At 37.1% G+C, this 17,500-nt stretch overlaps 2 protein-coding genes across 3 annotated transcripts in view; both read right to left on the bottom strand.

Annotated features, from left to right (window-relative positions):
• LOC133651771 (adhesion G protein-coupled receptor L1-like) overlaps window positions 1-17,500 on the bottom strand; it is a 1,026,396-nt gene that overhangs the window by 31,051 nt on the left and 977,845 nt on the right. The gene's annotated exons all lie outside the window — the stretch shown is intronic.
• LOC133651772 (adhesion G protein-coupled receptor E2) overlaps window positions 6,315-17,500 on the bottom strand; it is a 43,257-nt gene continuing 32,071 nt past the window's right edge. For both annotated transcript variants that reach the window (XM_062049890.1, XM_062049889.1), the window contains 6 exons: window positions 16,087-16,304; window positions 15,952-16,012; window positions 12,826-12,917; window positions 10,270-10,438; window positions 10,115-10,201; window positions 6,315-6,459 (listed from right to left, as the gene is read on the bottom strand). In XM_062049890.1, the coding sequence (XP_061905874.1) occupies window positions 6,418-6,459; window positions 10,115-10,201; window positions 10,270-10,438; window positions 12,826-12,917; window positions 15,952-16,012; window positions 16,087-16,304 (669 nt within the window). In that variant the 3' untranslated portion in view covers window positions 6,315-6,417. The remainder of the gene's footprint in view (window positions 6,460-10,114; window positions 10,202-10,269; window positions 10,439-12,825; window positions 12,918-15,951; window positions 16,013-16,086; window positions 16,305-17,500) is intronic.

The raw sequence follows: 17,500 nt of genomic DNA, 5'->3' as shown, positions 1-17,500 counted from the left end.
CACACACACACACACACACACACACACACACACACACACACACACACACACACACACAGACACTAGTTGTTATCTGCTGTGATGTGTGAAGGGGTTGCAGCGCCTCCTGCTGGTAGAGAGCAGTCATAACAAGGCTTGAGCAGCATTTTCATATCCAAGAGCAGGCAAAGACATTTTTGAAATACTGACAACAACATTATTGCTGATAAAGCAACACTATGCAACAGCTGCACACCAGAAATCAACTCATTAAAATTATTATAAATGCTATGCAAGCTTCTAAAAATAACATGTGTAATATTATTGCTGACAAAATACAAAACAATGTACAATTATACAAACAACAAAGTCAATACAAAACAGGGGCTATGTACAATTAGTCTTATTTTGATTTACACGCTATTCTTGATGTTTTTAATCCGGTTTTAAAGCCTTTCATAGCACTGAATCTGCACTTTTAAGGGTTTTTAACGACCTTTTTAATATCCACCGATTCTGGCGATGCTGCCATTTTAATTATTCTAGATGTAACTGCTGCATTCCACACAACTCTCATTAGTAACAACGTGTGGGTTTAAACCTTGAAATGGTTCAGGTCCGTGGAGGGGGGCGTGGTCTGCGGGCCTGCCGCGGAGCGGGGTGTGTAAGGACCGGCCACAAAGCCAGCGGCAGGTGAGTAGATTGCCCAGCTGGGGCTTGTTATCTAATCCCTAGGGATGTCCGATAATGGCTTTTTTATCCGATATTCCGATATTGTCCAACTCTTTAATTACCGATACCGATATCAACCGATACCGATATCAACCGATATATGCAGTCGTGGAATTAACACATTATTATGCCTAATTTGGACAACCATGTATGGTGAAGATAAGGTACTTTTTAAAAAAAATAATAAAATAAGATAACTAAATTAAAAACATTTTCTTGAATAAAAAAGAAAGTAAAACAATATAAAAACAGTTACATAGAAACTAGTAATGAATGAAAATGAGTAAAATTAAGTGTTAAAGGTTAGTACTATTAGTGGAGCAGCAGCACGCACAATCATGTGTGCTTACGGACTGTATCCCTTGCAGACTGTATTGATATATATTGATATATAATGTAGGAACCAGAATATTGATAACAGAAAGAAATGGGGGGAGGGAGGTTTTTTGGGTTGGTGCACTAATTGTAAGTGTATCTTGTGTTTTTATGTTGATTTAATTAAAAAACAACAACAACAACAACAAAAAACAACAACGATACAGATAATAAAAAAACCGATACCGATAATATTACATTTTAACGCATTTATCGGCCGATAATATCGGCAGGCCGATATTATCGGACATCCCTACTAATCACCTGTCGCCCTTATTAGCAGCAGCCGGAACGAGACACGTTGTTGGGCGTTGGAGAGAGAGAAAGAGAGAGACACACGCACAGAGCCAGAAAGCAGAGACACGCCGGACTGAAAATTCCTCAAATATACTGTGAAAAGCAAACTAGACTTGTGCATGTCAATAAAGGACTGGCTCGAACCACGAAAGATCTATCGGACTCAGGAGAACCCTCACAGCAGAGAGACGTTCACAAGGTCATATCTGACAAACAGAACTTTTAAAATCCAAATTGATGATTGGGCTTGGGCCAATGCTGCCTTGTCCTGTGGTGTCCCTCAGGGTTCAATTTAGGACCAATCCTGTTTTCAGTGTACATCCTGCCCATTCAACACATTTTTAAAAAACATAATATATCACATCATCTTTATGCGGATGAGACACAAATCTATGTCCCTTTAAAAAAAGAAAAGTGACACATGTTTAAAATCACTTTTAAATGGTCTTGAGGACATGAAATCATGTCAACTTTCTAAACTTAAAAGCGAACAAGACGGAAATCCTTTAGAAGCAGCCTCAGCGATGTAACTAGGGAACTCCTGAATAAAATGGGGGCTGCGGGGGCTGTACCTCAGAGTGTGGTGGGAGACTAACTGAGTGTGCAGCTCCATGCGTTCTCCTCATGAGCAAATTTAAAATCAGTCTCTGCTTGATTCCTTGCTTCTTGTTCTGTTTGATAGTTCGGTGCTTAAACCTGACAATAATTCATTAACAATATATTTTTTTACATAAGCTGCAAAAAAATATTTAAATTTTACCTTAAAACTGGCAGCTCAGTCACCAGAATTTGACAGTAAAAGCAGTTTTTTACGGCATATAAAAAATGGAATAAATGGAGAAACAATACCACTGTTTTTTAGTGGTAAAATTCAAGCAACAGAGCTGCCAGTTGTTTTTTTTACGGAAAAATTTGTTTTAATGTTTTTTTATGTTTGTTTAATGTTTTCTTGTCTTACTCTATATGGGGAAAAAAACAGTACCAAAGTTGATTTTACGGTAAAAAAAATCCGTCGGCGGAATTTAACCGGAAAATCTATTGTCAATTTTACAGTCTACAATTTGATTGATAATTTGTTTTGAAATCATGATTCAAGCAGATATTTATCTTTATTTTAACAGAAAATATTTTTGGAATACATGATAATATAATATTTAGATTTTGATAATATTGAACTTTAAAAGATAAGCAATTGCATGCGGTACATGATTTTTATTGTCAAAAGGGAAAGAACAAATATATTTAGTAAGAAAAGATCAAGCATTTTGTTAATGTATATTATTTCCAGGCTTTCGCGGGCCACATAAAATACTGTGGCGGGCCAGATTTGGTTCCGGGCCTTGAGTTTGACGCCTGTGCTATAAAACAATTATTAGCCATAGTGGATATGTTAGTGTGGAGTGTATTGAAGGTAAATCTCACGGCCAGGGCGCATTCCAATGCTCCCTCATCTTTGCGCTCTGCTTGCCGCGCCTCGGGACGCGCCCACTGCCGCGTCACGCCCACATGCCGGCAAGGCTGTGGACAATCAGCAATCAAAGCACCTGGACCTGATGAGAGGGAGCTGTATAAAGGACCAGTGGACCCAAGGATCCTGGCGAGAGCTTAGTTTCTCAATGGTGTACCTGCCCTCACGAGTTTTGTCCTAGGTGATTCTTCCGTTGATTTCCCCCTGTGGATTTTGGACTGCCTTCCTCGATCCTTGACCCTCGCCCGGACACGGACCTTGTCACTCCTCTCCTGCCCTGGACCACCTGCCTGCCCCACGGACTGCCTCGTTCCTTCGCTTGGTAACACACACTTCAGCTAACTACACACACACACACACAAACACACACACTCTTTGGTTTTGACACTGTCCATTTCCTGAGTTTAGTTTATTAGTTAGTATTGTTTATTATTATATATATTGATTATTTCCCCCTGGTGTCAGAGCCGTCACCTCCCTCTGCAAACATAACAGTAAAGGAGCAAACACATTGTCTGAAAAATATTTTATTGAATAAGATTAACAAATATTTAGGGGAATTCAAGATTTCCTACATCTTACCGGGATCTTTGTCAATAATAAAAGTTCATATACAATACTTATACATTACACAGTGGAGACACAATACAGTATACACTACAACACAGTGGCGGGCCGTGAGTTTCCCACCTAGGCCTTCAGTGATGTCCCACTCTCAAAATACCATCATCGATGTCACCACATGACCATTGCTGGAGAAATACTATACAGAAACACACTATTTGGGCATTGAAACACATCAACGGTGTACAAAACGGGTTATTTTCTGGCGCATTTAAAAAATCAATTAAAACGCATCAGCAATTCAAACATAGCTTATGTGGTACTGTCAACATTTAAATTGCAAAAAAACATTAAAAGTGAAAAAATAAAATATTTGAACTCACAATTTGTAGAACCCGTTCGACGCCGTATAAGCCAGCGGTACCGCTCGTAGTCGCTCTACCTGATCTTGTCCTTTCGGTCGTAACCCAAAGCTCATGACCATAGGTGAGGATGGGAACGTAGATCGACCGGTAAATTGAGAGCTTTGCCTTCCGGCTCAGCTCCTTCTTCACCACATCGGATCGGTACAGCGTCCGCATTACTGAAGACGCCACACCGATCCACCTGTCGATCTCACGATCCACTCTTCCCTCACTCGTGAACAAGACTCCGAGGTACTTGAACTCCTCCACTTGGGGCAGGGTCTCCTCCCCAACCCGGAGATGGCACTCCACCCTTTTCCGGGCGAGAACCATGGACTCGGACTTGGAGGTGCTGATTCTCATCCCAGTCGCTTCACACTCGGCTGCGAACCGATCCAGCGAGAGCTGAAGATCCTGGCCAGATGAAGCCATCAGGACCACATCATCTGCAAAAAGCAGAGACCTAATCCTGCAGCCACCAAACCGGATCCCCTCAACGCCTTGACCACGCCTAGAAATTCTGTCCATAAAAGTTATGAACAGAATGGGTGACAAAGGGCAGCCTTGGCGGAGTCCAACCCTCACTGGAAACGTGTCCGACTTACTGCCGGCAATGCGGACCAAGCTCTGACACTGATCATACAGGGAGCGGACCGCCACAATCAGACAGTCCGATACCCCATACTCTCTGAGCACTCCCCACAGGACTTCCCAAGGGACACGGTCGAATGCCTTCTCCAAGTCCACAAAGCACATGTAGACTGGTTGGGCAAACTCCCATGCACCCTCAAGGACCCTGCCGAGAGTATAGAGCTGGTCCACAGTTCCACAACCAGGACGAAAACCACACTGTTCCTCCTGAATCCGAGGTTCGACTATCCGGTGTAGCCTCCTCTCCAGTACACCTGAATAGACCTTACCGGTGAAGGCTGAGGAGTGTAATCCCACGATAGTTAGAACACACCCTCCGGTTCCCCTTCTTAAAGAGAGGAACCACCACCCCGGTCTGCCAATCCGGAGGTACCGCCCCCAATTAAAAATGACTTATCTTTAATTATGATGATGATGATCTCTGGTTATGTTAGGCCAGCAGAGAAGGTCTTGCTATTTATGGGCATATGTCCGTGTGTAACCTGTGAGTGAAGGTACACGGCGACAAGTGATGCCCGGTTATCCCCGAGACGCTAAAAAGAGAAAAGTTGATGAGGAATGGCGTGTTTTCAACAAGACATGGACTGCCAAGAATTTATTTACAGAAATTAAAGGTAAAGCCGTGTGCTTAATTTGTGGTACACAGGTTGCTGTGTTTAAAGAATATCATTTGAATCGCCACTACAACGACGAAGCACGAGGAAAAATACCGGAATCTGTCTGGTGAAGCGCGCGCAAGGGAGGCTGATGCGTTGATGGTAAAACTGCAAACCCAACAAGGACTTTTGGCCAAATTTCACACCCCCAGAGATGCAGCAAGTTTCGTCATTTCTCACAAAATCGCCAGAAAAAGTAAGGCGTTTTCTGACGGAGAGTTTATTAAGGAGTGCTTATTGGACTCTCTTGCGCTGATATGCTCGGAGAAGAGGGGCGCATTTGAGAACGTGTCACTCTCCCGACGCACTGTAACGAGGCGGGTTGAGACCATCGCTGGAAACTTGGAGCTTCAGCTGAAGAACAGAACGGCCGACTTTGACTGTTTTTCGCCGGCTTTGGATGAGAGCTGCGATGTACGTGACACCGCCCAGCTGCTCATCTTCTTACGTGGGATAACTGCAGACTTTCAAATCACGGAGTAGCTGGCAGCCATGCAGTCAATTAAAAGAGACAACCACGGGTAATGACTTGTTCACATAGGTAAATGCGAGTTTGGATATGTTAGGACTGAAATGGGACAAGCTGAACAGATGGTTGTCCAAATCTGACGGGGAAACATGTTGGACTTTTAAAGAGGATGCAGGATAAAGTGACAGAAATTGACATTTTTGCATTGTATTATACATCAGGAAGTGTTGCGTAAGACAGTGTTAAAAATAAAACCATCAAAAGAAATCTGCTTTTGTATAAAGTTAAGTTAGGTTAAATGAAATTATTATTATTATTATTATTATTTATCTTACGGTATATCAAAAATAATTTGAGCAAAATTTAATTGAAATATTGTCGGTGTGGCCCTCCAGAAGTGCTCGGGTTGCTCATGCGGCCCCCGGTAAAAATGAATTGCCCACCCCTGACATACACAAACAAAAGTTCAGTAGCAATATTCATACATTGTCAATTTAAATAGGTCGCACTAACAAAGATGGTCTGGGCTAATGAGATAAAGTACCTGGGTGACGCAAGCAGACAGGCTTGGTACGACCATTTATCATTTTGATAATTTTGGTTTGAATCCACTTTTAAAACAAATGGGAGTAATATGCACTCGGGTGGTGTCATTTCGACACATTGACTGCATCTCTCAGTCGGGGCAACATCACCCTGAATTACCGTGACAGCGTAATGATGAACATGTTCATGAAGACTAGCGCCGGTTGCTGTCGTTTGGCAAACTGCTGCATCGAGTGCAAATGGATGACGGCCAGCGGTTGTCGAGTTTGTTTCTCCTCAGATGCGCGACTCTCCCGTGTCCTGGGTGCTGTTGGACGCCTTGGGATGACAGGAAGATGGAGACAAGACAATCGGTCACCGACAGACAACTTTATTGCTCGTTCATTATCAGGAGAAGCTGTGCTGCTCTGTCAGCAGCGTAAAAAAAACCCACCACGCTTCTTCGCTCAGCGTGATCTATTGTTTTCAATCACGCGGCAGACAACTACAATTACTTTGCCAATATTTCATTTTATTTCTATTTGACCCTTTTTTTTAAAACTAATCTATTTCATACAAACTAACTTTTACTCAGTTCAAACATGGAAACAATAATAATAATAATAATAATTAGGGATGTCCGATAATGGCTTTTTGCCGATATCCGATGTGCCAATATTGTCCAACTCTTTAATTACCGATACCGATATCAACCGATACTGATATCAACCGATACCGATATCAACCGATATATACAGTCATGGAATTAACACATTATTATGCCTAATTTGGACAACCAGGTATGGTGAAGATAAGGTACTTTAAAAAAAAATGAATCAAATAAAATAAGATAAATAAATTAAAAACATTTTCTTGAATAAAAAAGAAAGTAAAACAATATAAAAACAGTTACATAGAAACTAGTAATGAATGAAAATGATTCAAATGAACTGTTAAAGGTTAGTACTATTAGTGGAGCAGCAGCACGCACAATCATGTGTGCTTACGGACTGTATCCCTTGCAGACTGTATTGATATATATTGATATATAATGTAGGAAGCAGAATATTAATAACAGAAAGAAACAACCCTTTTGTGTGAATGAGTGTAAATGGGGGGAGGGAGGTTTTTTGGGTTGGTGCACTAATTGTAAGTGTATCTTGTGTTTTTTATGTGGATTTAATAAAAACAAAAAAAACAAAAAACCAAAAAAAACGATACTGATAATAAAAAAAACCGATACCGATAATTTCCGATATTACATTTTAACGCATTTATCGGCCGATAATATCGGCAGACCGATATTATCGGACATCTCTAATAATAATAGATTTTTAAAAAGCACTTTATATTGAGCAAACAATCTCAAAGTGCTACAGTGTGTTAACAAATAAATAAATAAATAAATAAAAATATAATAAATAAAAAAATAAAAACTAGAACAGCCAAATAGCTATAACTAGTATGCATAGTCTATAAAATCCGCCACACCTCCCTGATACCGAAGTACATGTCAAACTACTTCCTTAACGTAAATGACCGCCATAACCACAACACCAGGGGGTGCTCCACTAACCACGTTAAACCCAGATTCCGAACTAACAAAGGTCTTAACTCATTCTCTTTCTATGCCACAACAATGTGGAATGCGCTCCCAACAGGTATAAAAGAAAGGGCATCTCTATCCTCCTTCAAAACCGCAATAAAAGTTCACCTCCAGGCAGCTACAACCCTAAACTAACACCCTCCCCGGATTGCTAATAATCAAATGTAAACAATCAAATGCAGATACTTTTTCTTATGTCTTCTGATCTCTCTCTCTCTCTCTCTCTCTCTCTCTCTCTCTCTCTCTCTCTCTCTCTCTCTCTCTCTCTCTCTCTCTCTCTCTCTCTCTCTATGTCCACTACTTGATGTCCATATCCTACCCCCCCCTCCACACCCCCTGATTGTAAATAATGTAAATAATTCAATGTGATTATCTTGTGTGATGACTGTATTATGATGATAGTATATATCTGTATCATGAATCAATTTAAGTGGACCCCGACTTAAACAAGTTGAAAAACTTATTGGGGTGTTACCATTTAGTGGTCAATAGTACGGAATATGTACTTCACTGTGCAACCTACTAATAAAAGTCTCAATCAATCAATCAATATATCTAAAAAAAGGCTTTTTTTTTTTTTTTTTTTTTTTTTAAAGAAGGGCTTTTAAGCCTTTTTTAAAAGCATCCACAGTCTGGGGTGCCCTCAGGTGGTCAGGGAGAGCGTTCCACAGACTGGGAGCGGCGGAGCAGAAAGCCCGGTCAAACAAGGTTGCACATACAAAAACACAAAAGCGGTGAAGTTGTCACGTTGTGTAAATCAGTGGTCCCCAAACACCGGGACCGATTGGACCGATTGGTACCGGGCCGCGGCCGCACAAGAAATTAAATAAAAAAAAAAAAATATATATATATATATATATTTTTTTTAAAATTAAATCAACATAAAAAACACAATATATACATTATATATCAATATAAATCAATACAGTCTGCAGGGATACAGTCCGTAAGCACACATGATTGTATTTCTTTATGACAAAAAAAAAAAAAAAAAAAAAATTTTTTTTTTTTTTTTTTTTACTACCCCCCCCCCCCCCCCCCCCCCCGGTCCGTGGGACAAATTTTCAAGCATTGACCGGTCCGCAAGTACAAAAAGGTTGGGGACCACTGGTGTAAATGGTAAATAAAAAGAGAATACAACAAATCCTTTTCAACTTATATTCAATTGAATAGACTGCAAAGACAAGATATTTCATGTTCACACTGGAAAACTTTTGTTATTTTTTGCAAATATTAGCTCATTTGGAATTTGATGCCTGCAACATGTTTCAAAAAAGCTGGCACAAGTGGCCAAAAAAGACTGATAAAGTTGAGGATTGCTCTTTAAAGACTTATTCGGAACATCCCACAGGTGACTTTTGATCCTACATCAAAAAGCGTGTAAAGTGTGTAAAGGATATCACCACATGGGCTCAGGGACACTTCAGAAAACCACTGTCGGTAACTACAGTTGGTCGCTACATCTGTAAGTGCAAGTTAAAACTCTACTATGCAAAGCCAAAGCCATTTATCAACAACACCCAGAAACTGGACTGATGGACTGATACAAAGTGGAAAAGTGTTCTGTGGTCTGACGAGTCCACATTTCAAATTGTTTTTGGAAACTGTTAGAATAATTGTTTGTAAGTTATCACAAAAAACTTTGTATTACATTGTGTTCCTGACAAGAAGACAAAAAAACTGGGGCTGTCTTTGAAACGTACCAAGAAGAAGGCTCGTAAAACTCCACCGGGACTTCAAAGCGGACACATGGCAGGATCTGCCAAATTTCCAGACAAACTCTCTTTGAAGTATTTTATGGAACTCTCTTTGAACTATTCTACGACCTCTTCTTTTGAACTGTTCGGTAACCAAAGGCAAGGCTGTTTACGACCCACTTCCCTCTGGAAGCAGCTGTGGTCAGGTAGGGGGGAGAAAGTCAAATAAAGAAGGAGGAGTGCAATCTGTGGGTAGAGCGTGGTGCAAAACTGTACAGAGAGTACAGTTGCCGCGTCTCTCATCCAAATTGAGTCCAAATTTAATTCTGTCTCTGTTTGATTCTTTGCCTTTTGTCTTGTTTAATATGTGTCATCAGTGTTTGAACCTGACAGAAACTGTGGACGTCGTGTCCTCCGGACCAAAGAGGAAAAGAACCATCCGGACTGTTCTAGGTGCAAAGTGTAAAAGGCAGCATGTGTGATGGTATGGGGGTGTATTAGTGCCCAAGACATGGGTAACTTACACATCTGTGAAGGCACCATTAATGCTGAAAGGTACATACAGCTTTTGGAGCAACATATGTTGCCATCCAAGCAACGTTATCATGGACGCCCCTGCTTATTTCAGCAAGACAATGCCAAGCCACGTGTTACAACAGTGTGGCTTCTTAGTAAAAGAGTAAGTGCGTACCTGCGGTCTGCTGGAAAGCGAGCTGAACTCTTTGTAGTTTTTCTTGGGCGGTGTACTGCACAGGAAGCTTCCATACTCGTCCCTTACCTAAAATCCACCACGTTTTGAAATGTTTGGTGTGACTTTATGTTGTTTTTAATTGTTTTGTGACCGACCTGTTTGGAGAAGAGACAGTGCAGGGTGAAGAGCATGACCCCCTGCAGGCTGGCGAAGATGGTGAACAGGTAGGACATGACTATTGTGCTTTCCCCAAATTGGAAGCAGCCAAAAATCCACGTGGTGCCCAGCACGCAGAGCTGGGCTACTGCAGTAATGGTGAATGCCCTGCAGGGGGGAGCAAAGGAGCACAGAGTGTGTTTCAGTACCAACTATTTACATTTACCCCCATTTGGACAAATTTAAAGCATCCAATTAGCAGAATATACATGTTTTTGTTTTGGTAGGACATTAATGTAGACATGCTAACCAGTACCCACATTTAGGGTGTACAAGGTTGACTGAAAATTTTACTGTTTCTAATTAGAAAACTAATATGATATTGACTGTATAATGTACAGTATATGTTCCTTTTTGACTGTAATTGAATGTATAATAGACTGTATTTATATTATTCACATGTGAATAATGCTATATAATAGACTGTATTTATATTATTCACATGTGAATAATGCTGTATAATAGACTGTATTTATATTATTCACATGTGAATAATGCTGTATAATAGACTGTATTTATATTATTCACATGTGAATAATTCTGTATAATAAACTGTATTTATATTATTCACATGTGAATAATGGTGTTTAATAGACTGTATTTATATTATTCACATGTGAATTATGCTGTATAATAGACTGTATTTATATTATTCACATGTGAATAATGCTGTATAATAGACTGTATTTATATTATTTACATGTGAATAATGCTGTATAATAGACTATTTATATTATTCACATGTGAATAATGCTGTATAATAAACTGTATTTATATTATTTACATGTGAATAATGCTGTATAATAGACTATTTATATTATTCACATGTGAATAATGCTGTATAATAGACTGTATTTATATTATTCACATGTGAATAATGCTGTATAATAGACTGTATTTATATTATTCACATGTGAATTATGCTGTATAATAGACTCTATATTATTCACATGTGAATAATGCTGTATAATAGACTGTATTTATATTATTCACATGTGAATAATGCTGTATAATAGACTGTATTTATATTATTCACATGTGAATAATGCTGTATAATAGACTATATTATTCACATGTGAATAATGCTGTATAATAGACTGTACTTATGTTATTCACATGTGAATAATGCTGTATAATAGACTGTATTTATATTATTCACATGTGAATAATGCTGTATAATAGACTGTATTTATATTATTCACATGTGAATAATGCTGTATAATAGACTATATTATTCACATGTGAATAATGCTGTATAATAGACTATTCATATTATTCACATGTGAATAATGCTGTATAATATACTGTATTTAAATTATTCACTTGTGAATAATGCTGTATAATAAGACTGTATTTATATTATTCACATGTGAATAATGCTGTATAATAAACTGTATTTATGTTATTCACATGTGAATAATGCTGTATAATAAACTGTATTTATATTATTCACATGTGAAGGCCCTGATTAAAAATCTTAATGTGCCGCATGTGGCCCGCGGGCCCTATTTTGCCCAGGACTGTAATATGGTCTGCAGCGGTACTCAGTTGTAATACACTTTTCCACCACTTGTGGCCGTAATGACAAAATTAAACAAACTGAAGAAGTCTGGACCTAAAGTCAGAGAAGTTTTCTTAAGCACAAAAATTAGGACTAAAGTGATGAAGCTGTATTTTAATTTGCACTTTGAGTTTATTGACAGTTTATTTGAACATGTTCAATATTCATTTAGTTCATAAATAAATAAATAAATAAATACATAAATAAATACAAAAAGGCAGTTTTTTATTTATTTTTGGTTAACACTTATTTTTCTAATCAGCCTGACCTAAGCCTAAGGTTTATGTGTTAATAAATAAATAATAATATTTGTCATGGTTTCATATTGCTTGACAAAGTTGTAAACTGTAGGTAGGTTAGATATAATTATTGAATATGATTACAATCAAGACTAAGATGACTAATTCAGTGTTAATATTTGAGTGGGCCCCGGCCCCCTTTGTAGTGGAAACGTTTGAGCCCATGGTCTGGTTTAATATACTGCAAAGTACAGTTTGGGTTATTTATTTATTTATATAGCACAATTGAAACAAAAATCCTGTACAAATTTAAAACAGAAACAGGAAAAAAAAAGAATATAAACCACAATGAATACAGAAAAAGAAATACATTAAAAATATCCATAAAAATAGTAACAGGGCATAAATAAAAACGTAAACAAATAAAATGTCCAGTTCAGATTGGGTTAAACATCAGAGCAATCAAGTTAGACTGATTAAGATTTTAAACTCTGGGACAATAATAATTAAATATTGCACAGCTTTGACTAATGGATATTGGACGAATGAGAGTAAAGTATTTTTTATGATGACCTGTTAGATTGTTTTGATCATCTTTAACGCACAATATGTATCAAAGTGGCCCTCCCTCGCAGCATCCTTTAACATATTGTATGTATGCTGCAAAAAGTATGGGCTATCAAAAAAAAACATACCTGATTTTCTGCAAGGTGTCCATCTCTGGGTTCAAACTTGAGAACTTCTGCACCAGCTTCCAAATGGTAATAAGGAAGAAGACAATGTTTACCTGGAAAACACCAAAAAGGAGTCAATGGTGGGGACAAAATCTTAAATATTACCTTTATATATATATATATATATATATATATATATATATATATATATATATATATATATATATATATATATATATATATATGTATGTATGTATGTATGTATGTATGTATGTATGTATGTATATATATATATATTAGGGGTGTGGGAAAAAATCGATTCGAATTCGAATCGCGATTCTCACGTTGTGCGATTCAGAATCGATTGTCATTTTCAAAAAATCGATTTTTTGATTTTTTTTTTTTTTTTTTTTAATTAATCAATCCAACAAAACAATACACAGCAATACCATAACAATGCAATCCAATTCCAAAACCAAACCCGACCCAGCAACACTCAGAACTGCAATAAACAGAGCAATTGAGAGGAGACACAAACACAACACAGAACAAAGCAAAAGTAGTGAAACAAAAATGAATATTATCAACAACAGTATCAATATTAGTTACAATTTCAACATAGTGAAGTGAAGTGAAGTGAATTACATTTATATAGCGCTTTTTCTCAAGTGACTCAAAGCGCTTTACATAGTGAAACCCAATATCTAAGTTACATTCAAACCAGTGTGGGTGGCACTGGGAGCAGGTGGGTAAAGTGTCTTGCCCAAGGACACAACGGCAGTGACTAGGATGGCGGAAGCGGGGATCGAACCTGCAACCCTCAAGTTGCTGGCACGGCCGCTCTACCAACCGAGCTATACCGCCCCAACATAGCAGTGATTAAAAATCCCTCATTGACATTATCATTAGACATTTAGTTTATGAGATGCCATGCAAGTGTAAGCCACTGTGACACTATTGTTCATTTTTTGTATTTTTTTTAATTTTTATTAATGTTTGTAATGATAATATCAATGAGGGATTTTTAATCACTGCTATGTTGAAAATGTTACTAATATTGATGCTGTTGTTGATAATATTAATTTTTGTCTCACTACTTTTAGATTGTTCCGTGTCATGTTTGTGTGCTCTCAATTGCTCTGTTTATTGCTATTCTGAATGTTGCTGGGTCGGGTTTTGTTTTGAAATTGTATTGCATTATTATGGTATTGTTGTGTATTGTTTTCATTAAAAAAAAAAAAATCGTTTTTGAATCGAGAATCGTGTTGAATTGAAAAAAAAAAAAATCGATTCTGAATCGAATCGTGACTCCAAGAATCGATTCTGAATCGAATCGTGGGACACCCAAAGATTCCCAGCCCTAATATATATATATACATATATAATAGGGTTGTCCCGATACCAATATTTTAGTACTGGTACCTGTACCAAAACGTATTTCGATACTTTTCTAAATAAAGTGAACCACAAAAAATGTCATTATTGGCTTTAATTTAACAAAAAAAATTTCAGTACATGAAACATATGTTTATTATTGTCATTTAGTCCTTAAATAAAATAGACAACTTGTCTTTTAGTAGTAAGTAAACAAACAAAGACTCCTAATTAGTCTGCTGACGTATGCAGTAACATATTGCGTCATTTATACACCTATTATTTTGTACACATTATAAAGGACAAACTGTAAAAATGGATTATTAATCCACTTGCTCATTTCCTGTTAATATCTGCTTATTTTCTGTTTCAACACGTTCTATCTACACTTCTGTTCAAATGTAATAATCACTTATTCTTCTCTTCTTTGATACTTTACATTAGTTTTGGATAGGGATGTCCGATAATGGCTTTTTGCCGATATCCGATATTCCGATATTGTCCAACTCTTTAATTACCGATACCGATATCAACCGATATATGCAGTCATGGAATTAACACATTATTATGCCTAATTTGGACAACCAGGTATGGTGAAGATAAGGTACTTTTTTTAAAAAAATTATAAAATAAGATAACTCAATTAAAAACATTTTCTTGAATAAAAAAGAAAGTAAAACAATATAAAAACAGTTACATAGAAACTAGTAATGAATGAAAATGAGTAAAATTAACTGTTAAAGGTTAGTACTACTAGTGGAGCAGCAGCACGCACAATCATGTGTGCTTACGGACTGTATCCCTTGCAGACTGTATTGATATATATTGATATATAATGTAGGAAGCAGAATATTGATAACAGAAAGAAATGGGGGAGGGAGGTTTTTTGGGTTGGTGCACTAATTGTAAGTGTATCTTGTGTTTTTTATGTTGATTTAATTTTAAAAAATTAAAAATAAAAAAAACCCCGATACAGATAATAAAAAAACCGATACCGATAATTTCCGATATTACATTTTAACGCATTTATCGTCCGATAATATCGGCAGGCCGATATTATCGGACATCCCTAGTTTTGGATGATACCACACATTTAGGTATCAATCTGATACCAAGTAGTTACAGGATCATACATTGGTCATATTCAAAGTCCTCATGTGTCCAGGGACGTATTTACTGACTTTATAAACATAATATACATTTTTTTTTAAAAAGGAAAAAAGATTTTGTGATGCTAAAAATATTGATGTAATCATAGTAGTATCAACTAGATACGTTCCTGTACTTGGTATCATTACAGTGGATGTCAGGTGTAGATCCACCCATGCCGTTTATTTACATTGTAACCCCGGTGAGCTACTGTATCCTCCTACGGTGCGTAGCGACGCATGTTTAGCTATTCCTCGTCCTCCAGTGATAATAATACTTGTTGTTAGCTGCTAGCTAGCTAGCCATGTCTTAAAGCACCTCTTCCTGAGGGCGTTTCAGTGTTATAACTTCACCTTTATCTTTACTTTTTACGCCAAAAATGCGCCCGTTCTCCCTTTTCTGCCTATACACTGTGCCTGCTTGTGAGTACTCTGTGTGCGTGCGCTGCCGAACATGCTCCTATGCTCGTAAACCCGTCATGACGTCACGTCACGCCCGTTAAAAAATGTATAAATTGGAAAGCGGTACTTTTCAAACAGAGTATAGTACTGTTTTTAATTCATTATAGCGTACAGCCCTAGTATATAAATATATATATATTATATATATATTTGTTTGACTTACAGCAATGATGACACAAACAGGACCCAAAAAACTCCAGATGAAGTCCAGCTTCAGCCAACAACTGCAGCACAGACAGTATTTTAAAAAAGATCACTGGCAAAAAAAAAATAAAAAAATCCCCCAGCAAGTTCTTACTATTTGTCTGTGCCGTATCCTTGTGGGTGGATCAAAGAGGAGATGACCACGATCACTGCCGGGACGCCGTAACCGCCTGCCATCATGTAGAGGGTCCGGAAGTTGGTGTTGAACACCAAGATGACCATCCTGAAGAGCTGCACGCCTTCCACACACATCCAGCAGAAGGACGCCAGGAAGAAGAAGTGGAGGAGGCCGGCCACCACCGCACAGACACTCTGGGGGCAGAGAGAAATATATTCATGCTTTTGGCAGAAAAACACTAATTGTACGTACAGGAAGTGGAATTCATGAAATTCTATTCACAGAAATTCCTTATGGTCAATTGTTAAGGTTTTGGCCTAGACCGGGGGTCAGCAACCCGCGGCTCTAGAGTAGGGGTGTCCAAACCAATACAATATGTGTATAAAAAAGATACATTAAGGCAGGGGTCACCAACCTTTTTGAAAGCAAGAGCTACTTCTTGGGTAGTGATTAATGCGAAGGGCTACCAGTTTGATACACACTTCAATAAATTGCCAGAAATAGCCAATTTGCTCAATTCACCTTTAACTCTATGTTATTATTAATAATGAATGATATTTACACTTAATTGAACGGTTTAAAAGAGGAGAAAACAGGAAAAAAAAAGACAATGAAATTTTGAAACATAGTTTATCTTCAATTTCGACTCTTTAAAATTCAAAATTCAACCGAAAAAAAAGAAGAGAAAAACTAGCTAATTCGAATCTTTTTGAAAAAATTAAAAAAAGAATTTATGGAACATCATTAGTAATTTTTCCTGATTAAGATTAATTTGAGAATTTTGATGACATGTTTTAAATAGGCTAAAATCCAATCTGCACTTTGTTAGAATATATAACAAATTGGACCAAGCTATATTTCTAACAAAGACAAATCATTATTTTTTCTAGATTTTCCAGAACAAATTTTTTAAAAGAAATTCAAAAGACTTTGAAATAAGATTTAAATTGGATTCTACAGATTTTCTAGATTTTCCAGAATAATTTTTTTGAATTTTAATCATAATAAGTTTGAAGAAATATTTCACAAATATTCTTCGTCGAAAAAACAGAAGCTAAAATGTAGAATTAAATTAAAATGTATTTATTATTTTTTACAATTAAAAAAAAATAAATTTACTTGAACATTGATTTAAATTGTCAGGAAAGAAGAGGAAGGAATTTAAAAGGTAAAAATGTATATGTGTTTAAAAATCCTAAAATCATTTTTAAGGTTGTATTTTTTTTCTCTAAAATTGTCTTTCTGAAAGTTATAAGAAGAAAGTAAAAAAATTAATGAATTTATTTAAACAAGTGAAGACCAAGTCTTTAAAATATTTTCTTGGATTTTCAAATTCTATTTGAGTTTTGTCTCTCTTAGAATTAAAAATGTCGGGCAAAGCAAGACCAGC

The sequence above is a fragment of the Entelurus aequoreus genome, linkage group LG06, assembly GCF_033978785.1.
Source record: "Entelurus aequoreus isolate RoL-2023_Sb linkage group LG06, RoL_Eaeq_v1.1, whole genome shotgun sequence".
In the NCBI taxonomy this organism is placed as follows: Eukaryota; Metazoa; Chordata; class Actinopteri; order Syngnathiformes; family Syngnathidae; genus Entelurus; species Entelurus aequoreus.
Note: the sequence above shows the minus strand (reverse complement) of the source record. Positions and strands in the feature narration are given on the sequence as shown.